At 40.3% G+C, this 12,331-nt stretch overlaps 1 protein-coding gene across 11 annotated transcripts in view; it reads right to left on the bottom strand.

Moving 5' to 3' along the window:
* The window catches only part of CELF2 (CUGBP Elav-like family member 2), a 385,790-nt gene that overhangs the window by 19,621 nt on the left and 353,838 nt on the right, over positions 1-12,331 (bottom strand). For 9 of the 11 annotated variants that reach the window (XM_074869739.1, XM_074869735.1, XM_074869736.1 and 6 more), the window contains one exon: positions 2,930-3,049. In XM_074869739.1, coding sequence (XP_074725840.1) covers positions 2,930-3,049 — 120 coding nt within the window. Of the gene's footprint in view, positions 1-2,917; positions 3,050-12,331 lie in introns of all 11 variants that reach the window. The other 2 variants (XM_074869737.1, XM_074869741.1) reach the window with 1 other exon arrangement.

The raw sequence follows: 12,331 nt of genomic DNA, 5'->3' as shown, positions 1-12,331 counted from the left end.
TCTCGTCTATGGTCTTCTACTTTTTTGAGTTACTCTACATAATACAGAAGTGACAATACTTGGCAAGTGCAAAGGTCTCTCAAAGTGCTTTCCAAGGACCTTCAAATCTGTCACAAATAGTTTTATCTCCATTTTACAGATGTAAATATGGAGGCAGAAAGGCTAAGTGACTGCCCTGGGTTCACACACAAATATTGTGTCATAACTGTCCAGTATCCTGAATCCATGGTCTTCTTTCTTAATTGCAAAGAATCTCTTCCTCCCTCTTTGTTAATTTTTCCTCATTATTCATATTATTTTTGTTCGCTATACTATTTAAATTTACATGCCCAAAGGAGACAGTCTAATGTTTTGTCATTTAAGGTTTCAGATGCTTCAAACAGAACTGAGGGAAGACTGGCTGAATACCCACATGTACGTACAACTGTTGCCAAACCTTTGGAGACAGTTAAACCATACTCCATACCATACTCCACTTCCTTTAATTGTTACGATCTCTAGACATCTTTCTACAATGCTTCTCTCTACAATGAGAGCACTATCAGTCTCCACAGCCCAGCTTCTTTTTCATGGACCCAGCCAGGATCCAGAAAACAGATAAAAATCTCCTAGTGAGCTCATCCTGGAAGATGTTCTCCTTGTGATTCTCACATGCAAAGCAGGACATGGCTTCAACAGAAGAGCACCTCTTCCAACACCTCTATGTAAATCAATGTCCAAGCCCAGTGCCACCTTCTGATTAATTCTGGGTTAAGCTCTTGACTTTTGTTTTGGATCACTCTTGTTAATTCCCCAATTAGAAGCATGTCACTCAATTCTAACCTCTCTGCACAATTACTTCAGGAACCTCTATGACCAATGAATGTTTTTACTGGAGTGCTTATGACCACGGCATAGTGCGAAACATCAGACTCACTGAACGTGAGGTTTCCCAAAGGCAAACTCCTAGGCAGGTGTGAGTGTGAATGACTGGATCGGACATGGTCACTAGGAAGAGCACTGGCTCATCACTAAAATAGACAGGGGAGGTGGTTGTAATTTGAACAAAGCTTTGCTATCATTAGCATCACAAGTACCTGAAACTGATAACCAGTGTCACCCTTTTGGGAGAAACAGTGCCACAACACTGTGTTGTGCTGTGGGGAAGCAGTTTCCCCTCTTTAGATCTCTCTCATATACGTATATACATAGACAGACATAGCCACATACATTTTGTAAGTGCTATACACATACAGATATTCTAGGCACACACACTCTCTGTGTCCATAAAAACATCCATGAAGAAGATTTGGGACTGAAGTCACTGTTGGTACAAGTCCATGGAAGCAACAGTGGCTTAGAACAAGCTGAAATTTGGTACTAGTGTGCGAATACCTCATTAATACTTTAAATAACACATGCAGATAAGTTTGCACACACATCACCTCAAAAATACTTGCTGAGAAAACATAAACTCTCTGTTTGTCAAGACCTCATAGGTGATTCATTCTTGCTCGGTCTTGATGAAGTGGACATTATCTTGGAGTGCTCCATTATGCCTGGGTTCTTAGTACTTGTGGGAGGGAAGGAGTGGGATGCCATACTCTGCTCTTGATATTGTGACTTCTTATAAACCAAATATAGCACAACGACTGTTTATCAGGAAAGGACATTTAATGATTTCTTACTTATGCAGGGTAGCTCTCTTACTATGAGGGCTCATGAGAGGAGATGTTAGCTTTTCATGCATGCCATTTTCAGTGGCTTGCTTTAATACTAATGCAATAATAAGAAAGGAAACTAACATCGGCCATTTGGGGACCCAATATTTTTCTTAAGTTGTTCTTGAGTCATACTTACTATGAGGTTGTTTGTGTGAAATATGCATGTCCTTGCCAGAAGCAAGACCTGTTTTACACAAGACCCCATGCAATCACTCAACATTGCTACATGGACATCCATAAGCCCCCTTCCTTCCCAACTCCCAACAATGACAACCAGAGATCACAGAACAAAAAGATTGGGTGAGCAGCCAAGTAACAGTGACAAAAAAGACATCATGCAGAGCATCAGAGTGAGCAAGAGATACTGAGGAGGACATCCATTCCTGGGGGTACATTATGATAGGTCATGGACTGGCAATGACCAAATAGATTCCTTGCATTGCAAAAGAAAATGCAAGGAGCAACAGCAGCTAAAAAAAAGGGAGGGGGGAAAATGCAGCTGGACAAATCTCTTCCATTGCAGGCAAAGGTGAAGTCATCATAGCAGAAACAATAAAAAAAAAAATCCTCCTTCTTCAGGAAAATCTTGACCAAGGCTAAGAACAAGGAAGAATGTTCTAACAACTACTGGCATCTACAAGCTGGAGATGCCAGGGTTTGTTTAAGATGTCATAGGACAGACGTACATGCTCTGGTATTACAGGTGACTGATTGCATCATTCTTTTATACTTGCCAATTAAAAGACAAAGACTTGCCTTAACTTTTAACATACGCTGCTCTCAAGTCAATTTGATAATCCCTACAGACATTTTAAAAGGACTGCCTCTGTGGCAAATATCTTTCTTATCACTACACTTCTGAGTGAGGTTTTGTACATAGGGGTGATATACCTGTGGTCAGCCTCCCTAAATGAAAAAGGAGTCTCTCCTATAACCTAGATAACCCAAATCCCTGGTGACATTTCTTTCACCTTCCATACACCCTGCAAGGAAATGAGTCTTTGTGCAGGGACCCAAGGGACTTCACTTTGCAGAGCAAACTATGTGAAACTAAAGGACTCCAGAACTGCATATGAACCATGAATGAAACTAGACCAACTTGACCCCCTTGTTTTGTATATCGATTAAAAATAATCATATCATTTCTTTACAATTGATAGTTTTTGTGGCATGATTATTGGGGAAGGCTGTCCACCACAGCAATAAATACTCACTGTTTACGGTACCTGCTAGTGCATTAATATTATTCAGTCCAACAGTGGCTCCAGCCAGTCCTTGGAGAGTACCCAGAGAAGTCAAAGAATTCATGGCCGCACCAGCTGTGGAATTAGCAGTTGATGCAGCCACTGAAAGGAAAAAAAAAAGCAAGGCAAAATTAAGGCCATATTTTGTTTATTTTAGTTGATCACAAAACAGATGACAATAATGCTGAGCACAACAACAGGGCTACTTGCAAGAAAAAGAAAAAAAGAAAATGAGACCAGTAGACCAACCTTGTTTAAGATACTAATAGTATGATTGTTCATGGAAAGTGTTGGTGAGCCTTGAACTGCAAAGACTGGATCACAAAATTTAGCATTGTGCTATTATTTGCAAACATAATACAGAAAGAGTATGTATGGGATCAGTCACTTTCTCAAAAGTTTGTCAATCACCCTAGCATCCCAAGCTGATCAGCTAACCAGACTATTGAGATTTTGCCATATTTTAAACTCCATTATTGAAAAAAAATACAATTACTCATAGAAATTCTGTCATACAACAGCTTTCTGTCTGGGACCCAAGTGTTCTAAGAGAAATTTTAATCATTCTAACACATTATGCCATTATGGTTCTGCTCTAGGACACTGTGTGAACATCATTTAAAGATTTGAAGTTTACAAAAAGAAGAATGACCAACCAAATAAAAAATGTAACTACTACTCATTTTATTGCAGGCTTTTAGTCTGGCCTTTGTACATAACTAGTCATGTATATGCGTCCCATAAATGATACTATATGCATCCCCAAAACCTCTGCCAGAGGGGAAGCTGGGGCTCAGGTGGAGAAAAGGTCCTTGCTGCTACTACATCAAGGGAATGATGAAGGTGGATAAGATGAATCCATCTAAACTACATGCTTAGGAAGAGAAAGACACTCGCTCTCTTGTCATAGGAAAGTAATAAAGCACCTTAGAAAGAGCTATCATTTAGGATAGGTTGGATGAACTAGAAATGCCCATCTCTCTCACAGAAGGGCCTTGAATAACCAGTGTGGATTAAACACTTAGCTTACAGGTAGACAAAATTACACCAGATGAATCACATTCATAAAAGCTGCAGAAACAATTAGGTTTTTAGCTTGTCTCCTGAGCCCTAATTTAGTCCATCAATCATAAAGACTTTCTTTCTTTTCCTTTAAAAAGTTGCATTATCTTTTGAAAAGTGAACATTTAAAGTCAGAGTTTTGTTGATGATTTACTGGAGGAACAGCATGTCTACACCATGCTTTTTCACTCCTATGCATTACCTAGCTGTGAAATGGTTAAGATCACTTTTATCTTGATGCTCTTCTGAGCTGTTCAACACATCAGATTACTCGGTGAACCCTCAAGAAAGTGAAGTCTCTACAGTTGGCAGGATCCAGCAAGGAAAGTAGGAAGCAACATTTTCACTCTGTGGGCAAACCTTAAAGCTCTAAACTACAAATAACACATCTTTACAACCTTAAGATCCACCAAAGACAAGCCTTCACACGCATGAGGCCTCAAAGTACAAAAGACTCTCCTGGTGTGGGTGAGGAGAGATTTCCAGACTCCTTGAGGCATTCCCTGTCCCCACTTCCCTAGCATCTGCAATGTTAACTAAATTAATAATTTTATATGTTGCAGATAGAAGCAGCTTTGATTATCCAATCTCTCACTATAAAGCAATAAGAAGCCAACAATGTCTTTGATTAAAAAAAAGTAATCAAAAAACCTGAGTAAAAAACCACTTTTGTCAGATAATGTGGGTACCAACAGAGAAGAGAGAAAAAAATCAGTGAATGAATGTCAGTGAATTCCCTGTGACCAACACTGCTCTGTGTTTCTGCTCATGTTCATTAGCAGATCATTTAAATGAAGTATATAAACCTCAAATCTGAAGCATCTGATTGGTTTTGACTGGGCTGAATTCCATCCATTTCTGTTTCAGAAGATTATTACCCTTTTCTCTTGAGGAAACACATATATTTAAGAAATGAGAGAAATGGGGGCTAGGAAACTGCCTGAAAATTACATTAAAGCTCTTGGGGGCAAATAACTCCTGTGAATAAGAGCCATACGCTTATGGATTGTCAACACATCTGTTGGAGAAGGCAGAAAAACCTGATTAAATCCTTCTCTCTTGTGCAGCCCAGAGTGCGTTGTGGTGGCTCTTATCATAGTCTCATTGCTCAAGCAGATGCTCCAGGGATGGCCACTATCTGGGGCCAGCATCTCTTTTCTTCTTTTATTCATATCAAGTTTCTCTGTTCCATCAGACGAACACAGAGCAGGTGCCTCAGTGATTCTCCCATTTGAAGTTGCAATGCAGATTGTTTAGTCTGCCTAAATAATGACTTGGCATATAATCAATGTAAAATTCTAGTTGGAGCACTGAAGCACCTCAGAAATCAGCGTTTTGTTGTTGCGGCTATTTCTTCTGCTTAGCAGTGATCTGTCTCACAGATCTACTGGGACAATGCTTTTTCCTCTTTGGCTTATTATTTCTTTGAGGAGAAAGAAACTGAACAAATTGTGTGGTTTCCGTTATCTTATTGAACATGGGGTGAACAGAAATGAAGGGAGCTCCTTTTGTTAGGGCATTTGTAAAGGACAGATCCAACACCTTGCTGCGTGATGTTTCCTGAGAGACTCCACACTAGTTATCTCCTTCCCTTTGACTGAGACCTGCATGTATGAAATGAAGATGAAGACAGTGATGAGCTAAAATACTATCAGAAAACAGCCATAAAAGGTCCAACATATTAAGAGAGGTGAAAATTTCTCGCAAAATGATGGATAAAACCAACAGATGAAGCAATGTATTCCTTGTCCCCAAAAAAACTTAAGAGAGATGAGACAAAAGTTAAAAGGTCCTACCAGACATACGTGGAGGCTTAGGCCAGCTGAAAGTTTTTACCTCATGTGCTCCCAGAATACGTTGAAGTCCATCTAAAGACAAGAACTATGCTTCTGTCCTTTGCCCTTTTCTAGTTTCTTTCAACTAAAAAATTGTAACATATATTGAACCAAAGGGAAAAAAAATAAAATCACATGTCTTGTGGTAACAGTAGATGACTGCACTTCTTCAGGGGAACCTGTATAACTCTCTCGCACCAGCAAAGCTCTTGGGCTCCACAGCTGCTCAGAGTAATGGCAAAGGAAGTATAATTCACTGTCGGAATAGTGTTATTCTATATTTATGTCTTTTAGTTGTCCAGATGACAAAAATAGATTGTATACCTACAGAATTTATAAATTGCTTTTTACCAGATTCCCCAGCCACTAAACAAATTAAAAGAAAACATTTCACAACCTTCTCCATCCTCCACACCAGAACATTGCTGCTCTGAATCAAATCACTTGATAGTGCTGCCTAATAAGCAGTAGGCATCTGTCTCCAGGTGCTTAGCTTGATGTACGGAGCTGTAGTGCCACTAGGAATTGCCCTCTTTGTGCTACTGGTGCACCAGCATTTGGCACGACAGTGAGGAAAATCAAAACACACACAAAAAGTGCAAATGACTTGGGCTTCTGGTGTCACTCTGTATGGCACACCTGTATTCACAACATTTGGTGTATTATTTTTCTCTTTATACTGGGAATTTTTATCCTTGCCTCCTTAAAACCTATATATGTCAGGGACTCAATATGTTTCTGGGACAGTATTAAGTGAGTTAGCTAATGCTGAAGTTAGGGGGAGAGATTCAGCAGGCTGGAGCTCCAGCCTGATGAATGCTGGCTGAATATACAATAGTTGGTGAAGAACAGAGATGCTTTTTACCAGCTGCACCTCACAATGTTAAGCCCTGGAAAAATATCAGAACATGATAGATAAGATTTTGTCTACTCAAAGGAACTTCTTCCTCTCTAACATCAGTCATTAGAATAAGCCAGTAGCTTTCTCAAAGAGGCTGTTGCTCAATCAAAGGCTATTGGCAGGAGTTACACGGTTGAATCCTTTAGCTGTTGTTGCAAGAGTTCAGACAAGGTCTTTATAATATTTCCCACTGACCTTAAAAATATATTAATACATGAAAATAATATCACAGCACTGGATAAAGAGGTCAGTTTAGACTTGTAAGAGTAAAGTACAGTAACCTGCTCTCTTTCCTGCAGGTACACTGCATGCTGGTCACCTGTTGCCTTCTGCATCCAGGCCACATACAGAGACTTTATGGAACACTTTAGCATCTCCAACCATGGAAGGTGAGATGGTAAAAAATGTTTATTTTAATATTAGAGACCTTACCGTTTCTTCTTCATTGACCCCTCTATTCCCACATTTCTATGCCAGTCTCACAACCTTCCTCCCCTTTCTTCCACACTCAACTCCACTTTAATAAACATTTAGAAAATTTCAAATAATACAGATGATATTATTAAGAAGCTGTGAAATGGTGAAGGGCATGGGGGCATCCTTTCACCAACACACTCCCATATCACTCCCAACTCCAGCCATTTGATCTTATTGTGCTTCCTCCATTTAATTGATGAACAAAGAGACTTGGCCTTTGGTTAATGTATTCTTTAACAAAGCTCTCTTTGATACAGAGAACACATTTTCATTTGGAGTGGTTGCTCTACACAGTATAGATATTTGTGTTTAACTAGTAATGTTGCATTCATAGCAATTTCTAAGGCTGGAAGGAGCTGACATTTTCAACTATTCTCCTCAACACATTTATTTCTGCCTGTAAAAGGTTATAGCACCTTTTAGGTCAGAGATTTTTTAAACAGAAATCTAAACTAGCAATGAGCCATTCCCCCTTTAATTTAAATAATGTTTCAAAGCAATTCCTAAAAACTATGCCAACTAGGAAAAGAACTGGTATTAGCATAGAAACTTTTGGTCATTCTTTTGGCTATTTTATGTTTATAGAGTCATGATGATTTATGTAATCTGGGTTTACATCAGTTGGAAAACTATATTGAGGATAACAGCATCTAGGAAAGGCAATGATATGTAAATATTTTTTTGGCTTTGCTGTGCACACTGTGGACGGGATTAATTTCCCCACCTTTGGCAGCTTCATTGTTGGTTTAAGCTAGTCTAGTCAAAACTATTCTTTTGGACTGTGTCTTAGGTCAAGAGACCTCCAACTCAGACACCCTACCTTTAGATTTCTATCTCAGGATGGGCTGAATTGCCCCCTGGAAGTGTCCCTGTTTCCACTGATTGAGATGGTGATCTTAAAGTAGATGTAGATCATTCAGAGACAAAATGTGTTGTGGTATGGATCCTGTTTTTCCTGTTGGCCACGCATTGTGTTAACAAGCTGGTGATCTGAAAGCGAGGGATCTACTTTGATCCTGCACACAGAACTGATGTCAAATGTGCAAACTCAGGAATTTGAATGTAATCACCTCAGTCAAATCTCAGGGTCAGAGAACTGCCTGATGCTGAGCAATTCTGAGCTAATCTGCAGAGGATGTGGACTATTCTGCAAAGCACACCCTGTCAGAGAAAGGAGTTGGACAGCAGGGACTTATGCAGTGTTACAGTATAGGTCATACAAAGTAGGATGCCTTGCACAAAAGCATGCAGGATGAGCTAAAATACTAGACACTATTGATGCCTTTTCCAGTTCTGCCTCAAACTTCCTGTGCTGCCCTTGATAAAGCATCCTCTATGGTTTTGCTGTAAGACAGGGCTAATTCTGCTTCTTCCCAGTTGATGGCTTGTCTCTTAGAAAGCCATATCCTGGAGGCACAGGCACATTTTTGTTATGCCTATTTACTTCCTACACCTAAGACCAAAGACTGCCCTTGATAGGCCTTCCAGGTATACTGAAGTAAGAAACCCACAGACCTATGTTCATCTGTAGTACAGCCTTGGGCAAATCCCACCCCCCTCATGTCTCAGGACCAATTAAAAAAATGAATCCTCTTCCCCAACAGATGAGTTCCACTGGAGGATCCAGGGAGGCTGCCTAAACACTTGGTGATGAAGTGAAATACTGGAAGTTGCTCTGGAAAAGGACATATTCAAATCACACATATACTGCTATGATTTAGCAGAAAGACAATTCGCAGTGTGTAGTTGACCCCATTTTTTCCTTAATCTTTTTGCTAAATGTCTAAATAATAACGAACTCAAATGACTTCTCAACAAAGTCATATACCACAGGAAAAAAGCCTCTTGGAAACTCCATACTATATATGCTAACTTGGCACTATTTTATGGGTGGTGATATGCAATAGCCTGTGCACTCTCTCCATTCCTCTTCGCCTTGTCCTGTTCCTTTCCTCCTCTTCCAACATTGGCATACTGTCTGGAAACGATACACAAACACACTGCGTGCCCGGGACTAAGGTATTAAGAATATCAAAGAGGCATTTCAAAGATTTTAAGTGAAGTTTCTTTTTGGAAACATTATTTTGGTTCTAGGGCAGGACTAAAGGAAAGAACGGCAACTAAAGGAAAGAAAAGCAAGGGCAACTTCACCTCATTGCCTGCATAGAGGGTTGCTGTAGACCTTCACCTACCCCATCCATGTGAAGAGAAGCTAATGTTTCTGGAGCAGAACCAGCCTTCTGGTGCTGCAGGGCTTCAGGGCAGCTCCAAGACTGGCTTAGCTACACCGGGGCTTTCCACAAAGAGATTCACAATGGTAACTGTGTCAGCCCTGCTGACAGCTTTCCTTTAGGCAGCTCTCAGTTACACTCCACAATTGCATGGCACAACAGGAAGCTCAGTGTTTGCTCTGAGATCAGCTACCTGCTTATCTGTGTTCTGGTCACATCCTGCTTAGTCAGTTGTAGAGGATGTGCATATGTTAAAAAACAAACCACACTGCTCGGCTGTGAACCGCAACTTTGTTCTTGTTGTTTTACTTAATGGAGAGTTTAAATAACTCAGTGTTCAAAGTACTTATTTTGCTCCAGTAAAGATGATATAGTAGTGCATCAGGGACCAATATTACCCACAAATTTAAGGTTCAGTATCTCTATGACTTTAAGCATGAGAAGTTGCAGAGAAAACATGTTCTCTTTTGGGAGAGGCTCCTGTCAAATCTGTACGGGCGGTTGTCTGAGTCCAGAATCCTCTTTCTTGGGTGTATTACTAATTTTCTGCTGCCTTCCTGAGCTCACTGACTCCAAGGGCTAGATAAAATAGATCTGACTTAAACTGCTCCTGACTAAATGGCTGCCATTCAGAGGGACACAGATGGGTGGAGTTGGCCAACAGGAACCTTATGAAATTTAATAAGGACAGATGCAAAGTCCTGCACCTGGGAAGGAATAATCCCTTTCAGTAACACAGGGTGGGGATGGATGAGCTGGGGAGAAGCTCTGCTGAAAAGGACCTTGGGAGGTCCTGGTGGGAGGTGACCATGAGCCAGCAGCATGCCCTGGTAGCAAAGAAAGCCAACAGCATCCTGGGCTGTTGGAACAGGAGAACAGCCAGGAGACCCAGGTGATGTTCCTCTTTACTCAGCACTTGTTAGATCACATGTAAATACTACATCTAGATTTGGGCTCCTCACTGAAAGGAAAACATGATCAGCTGGAGGGAGTTCAGTGGAAGGCCAAAAAGATGGCCAGGGGCTCGAGCACTCATCCTGTAACCAGCTGGACTTGTTCAGGCTGAAGATGTTAAGGGTTCAGGTAGACCTAAAGCAGCCTCCCAGTACTTACAGGGAGGTCATCAGCTAGATAGTGGTAAGAACATGAGAGGCAAATTGAAACAATAGAGTCCTGATATAAGTAAAAACATTTGTACCATGAGGATTGTCAAGCACTGGAACAGATTACCCAGACTGCCCAGTCCATGTCCTTGGAGATTTTCAAGACTTGACTGGATAAAGCCCTGAGCAACCTGATCTCACCTCACACCTGACCCTGTTTTGAGCAGTGGGTTGGACTACAGACTTCCTGAGGGACTCTCCAACCTCGATTATTGTATGAACCTATGAAAGTAGAACAGTGTGGCAGAAAAGTAGAAGTCAGGTGACACAGAGGCAGAATGAAAGAAAGATGAAGAATGAAGATGTGTTAGCAGAAAACTGAACAGGAGATCTAGCTTCTGTTCTTGGGTCTGTTTACAGGAATAGAGGTTGACAGCGAATATGTCACTTAACTCTTGGTTGTGCTTCTGATTCTAGGCTGCCACAACTACTTTGTGTGGGCTAGATTTCCAAGGCTAGATCTACATCTAAGAAAAGGAGGTCCTGACCTTGGATGATTCCTTGAGATTTTAGATTACTCTTAGTTTCCTTTAGATTTAGCAATGTGCAACAGAAAATAAAACTATAGTAGAAGAACAGAAAGAAAGGATATAAAGAAATTATGCAAAGAGAGTAAATGCACTAAGAGAAGAAAATAAAAATTGCTTCTAACATCTCCCCAGTCAGTGACATAGAAAAAGAATTATAAGAGTTGGGGACAAAAGGAAAAGAAATATTAAACCCAAATTAGAAATCTGTAATTTTAGCAAGTTGCATTTAAAATCTTTGTTTACTACCCAAAATCTCTTATGTAAACAGAATATTCCTTTGTCCCTTTGTTAGGACAAGAGGGATAATAAATCTAAGAGACAACACTGGATTTAAGGATAATCAGATTAAGGCTGTGTTCTCTGTTTTCTTTCTAATGTTTAGCTGCAAAAACCAGCAATGTTTGGAATGATGTCCTGCAAATTGTGTCTAAACAAGACAAACACCTGCTGGCCTGAGTGAAAGACTAAAGATATTGGACAAAGTTTAGTTGTGTTGGACAAAGTCTATGCAAAGCTTCCAACATTGGTCTGATTTACAACATCTTATTTTGGTTGTGGTACTCTTAAACAGAGAAGAATGGCACCCAACTGCAGGTGGTTCCTATGTAGCACAGAATATGGAACACCAACCTGGTTTTAGGTGGGATTCTGGCCAAATCTGATCCTACATGTTTAAGGTCAATCGATTAAGGTGTATTCTCTTTATGTAGCACTAACAACAACTGTTTGTTTTAAAGAGATGGAAGCCCAAAACCTTTCTCCTAAACACACAAATGAAATGTCTCATGGAAAAGAGGAGCGATTCAAGTATAGTAATGATGGAGCTTATGAAATGAGGATTATAAACATGGGTGTGGGGGAGAAGTGGGTAAGTCAATCACACCGCCCATGTGACATTGCTCTCAGGAATTTGCAGTTGTATTTCTGTCTGAAATGAGCACACTCTATGGGCTCTGACTGCATAAGGAACATTTTAAAGGGGAAGAATAATTAAGTGATGACAGAGGCATCATCATTATTAGATAATCACAACCCAGGGGCAATAACAAACTTTGAGTGTCTCTAATCCCATGGGGTCTAATTATTCTGTGAGAATAACCACACCTCCCAATTTTAATTTATTCTTGTGGAGAATCTGGGGGGGGAGGTGGGGAAAGGGGGCATTTTAATATTTTTGCTGAAAGA

The sequence above is a fragment of the Strix uralensis genome, chromosome 5 (assembly GCF_047716275.1).
Source record: "Strix uralensis isolate ZFMK-TIS-50842 chromosome 5, bStrUra1, whole genome shotgun sequence".
NCBI lineage: Eukaryota > Metazoa > Chordata > Aves > Strigiformes > Strigidae > Strix > Strix uralensis.
Note: the sequence above shows the minus strand (reverse complement) of the source record. Positions and strands in the feature narration are given on the sequence as shown.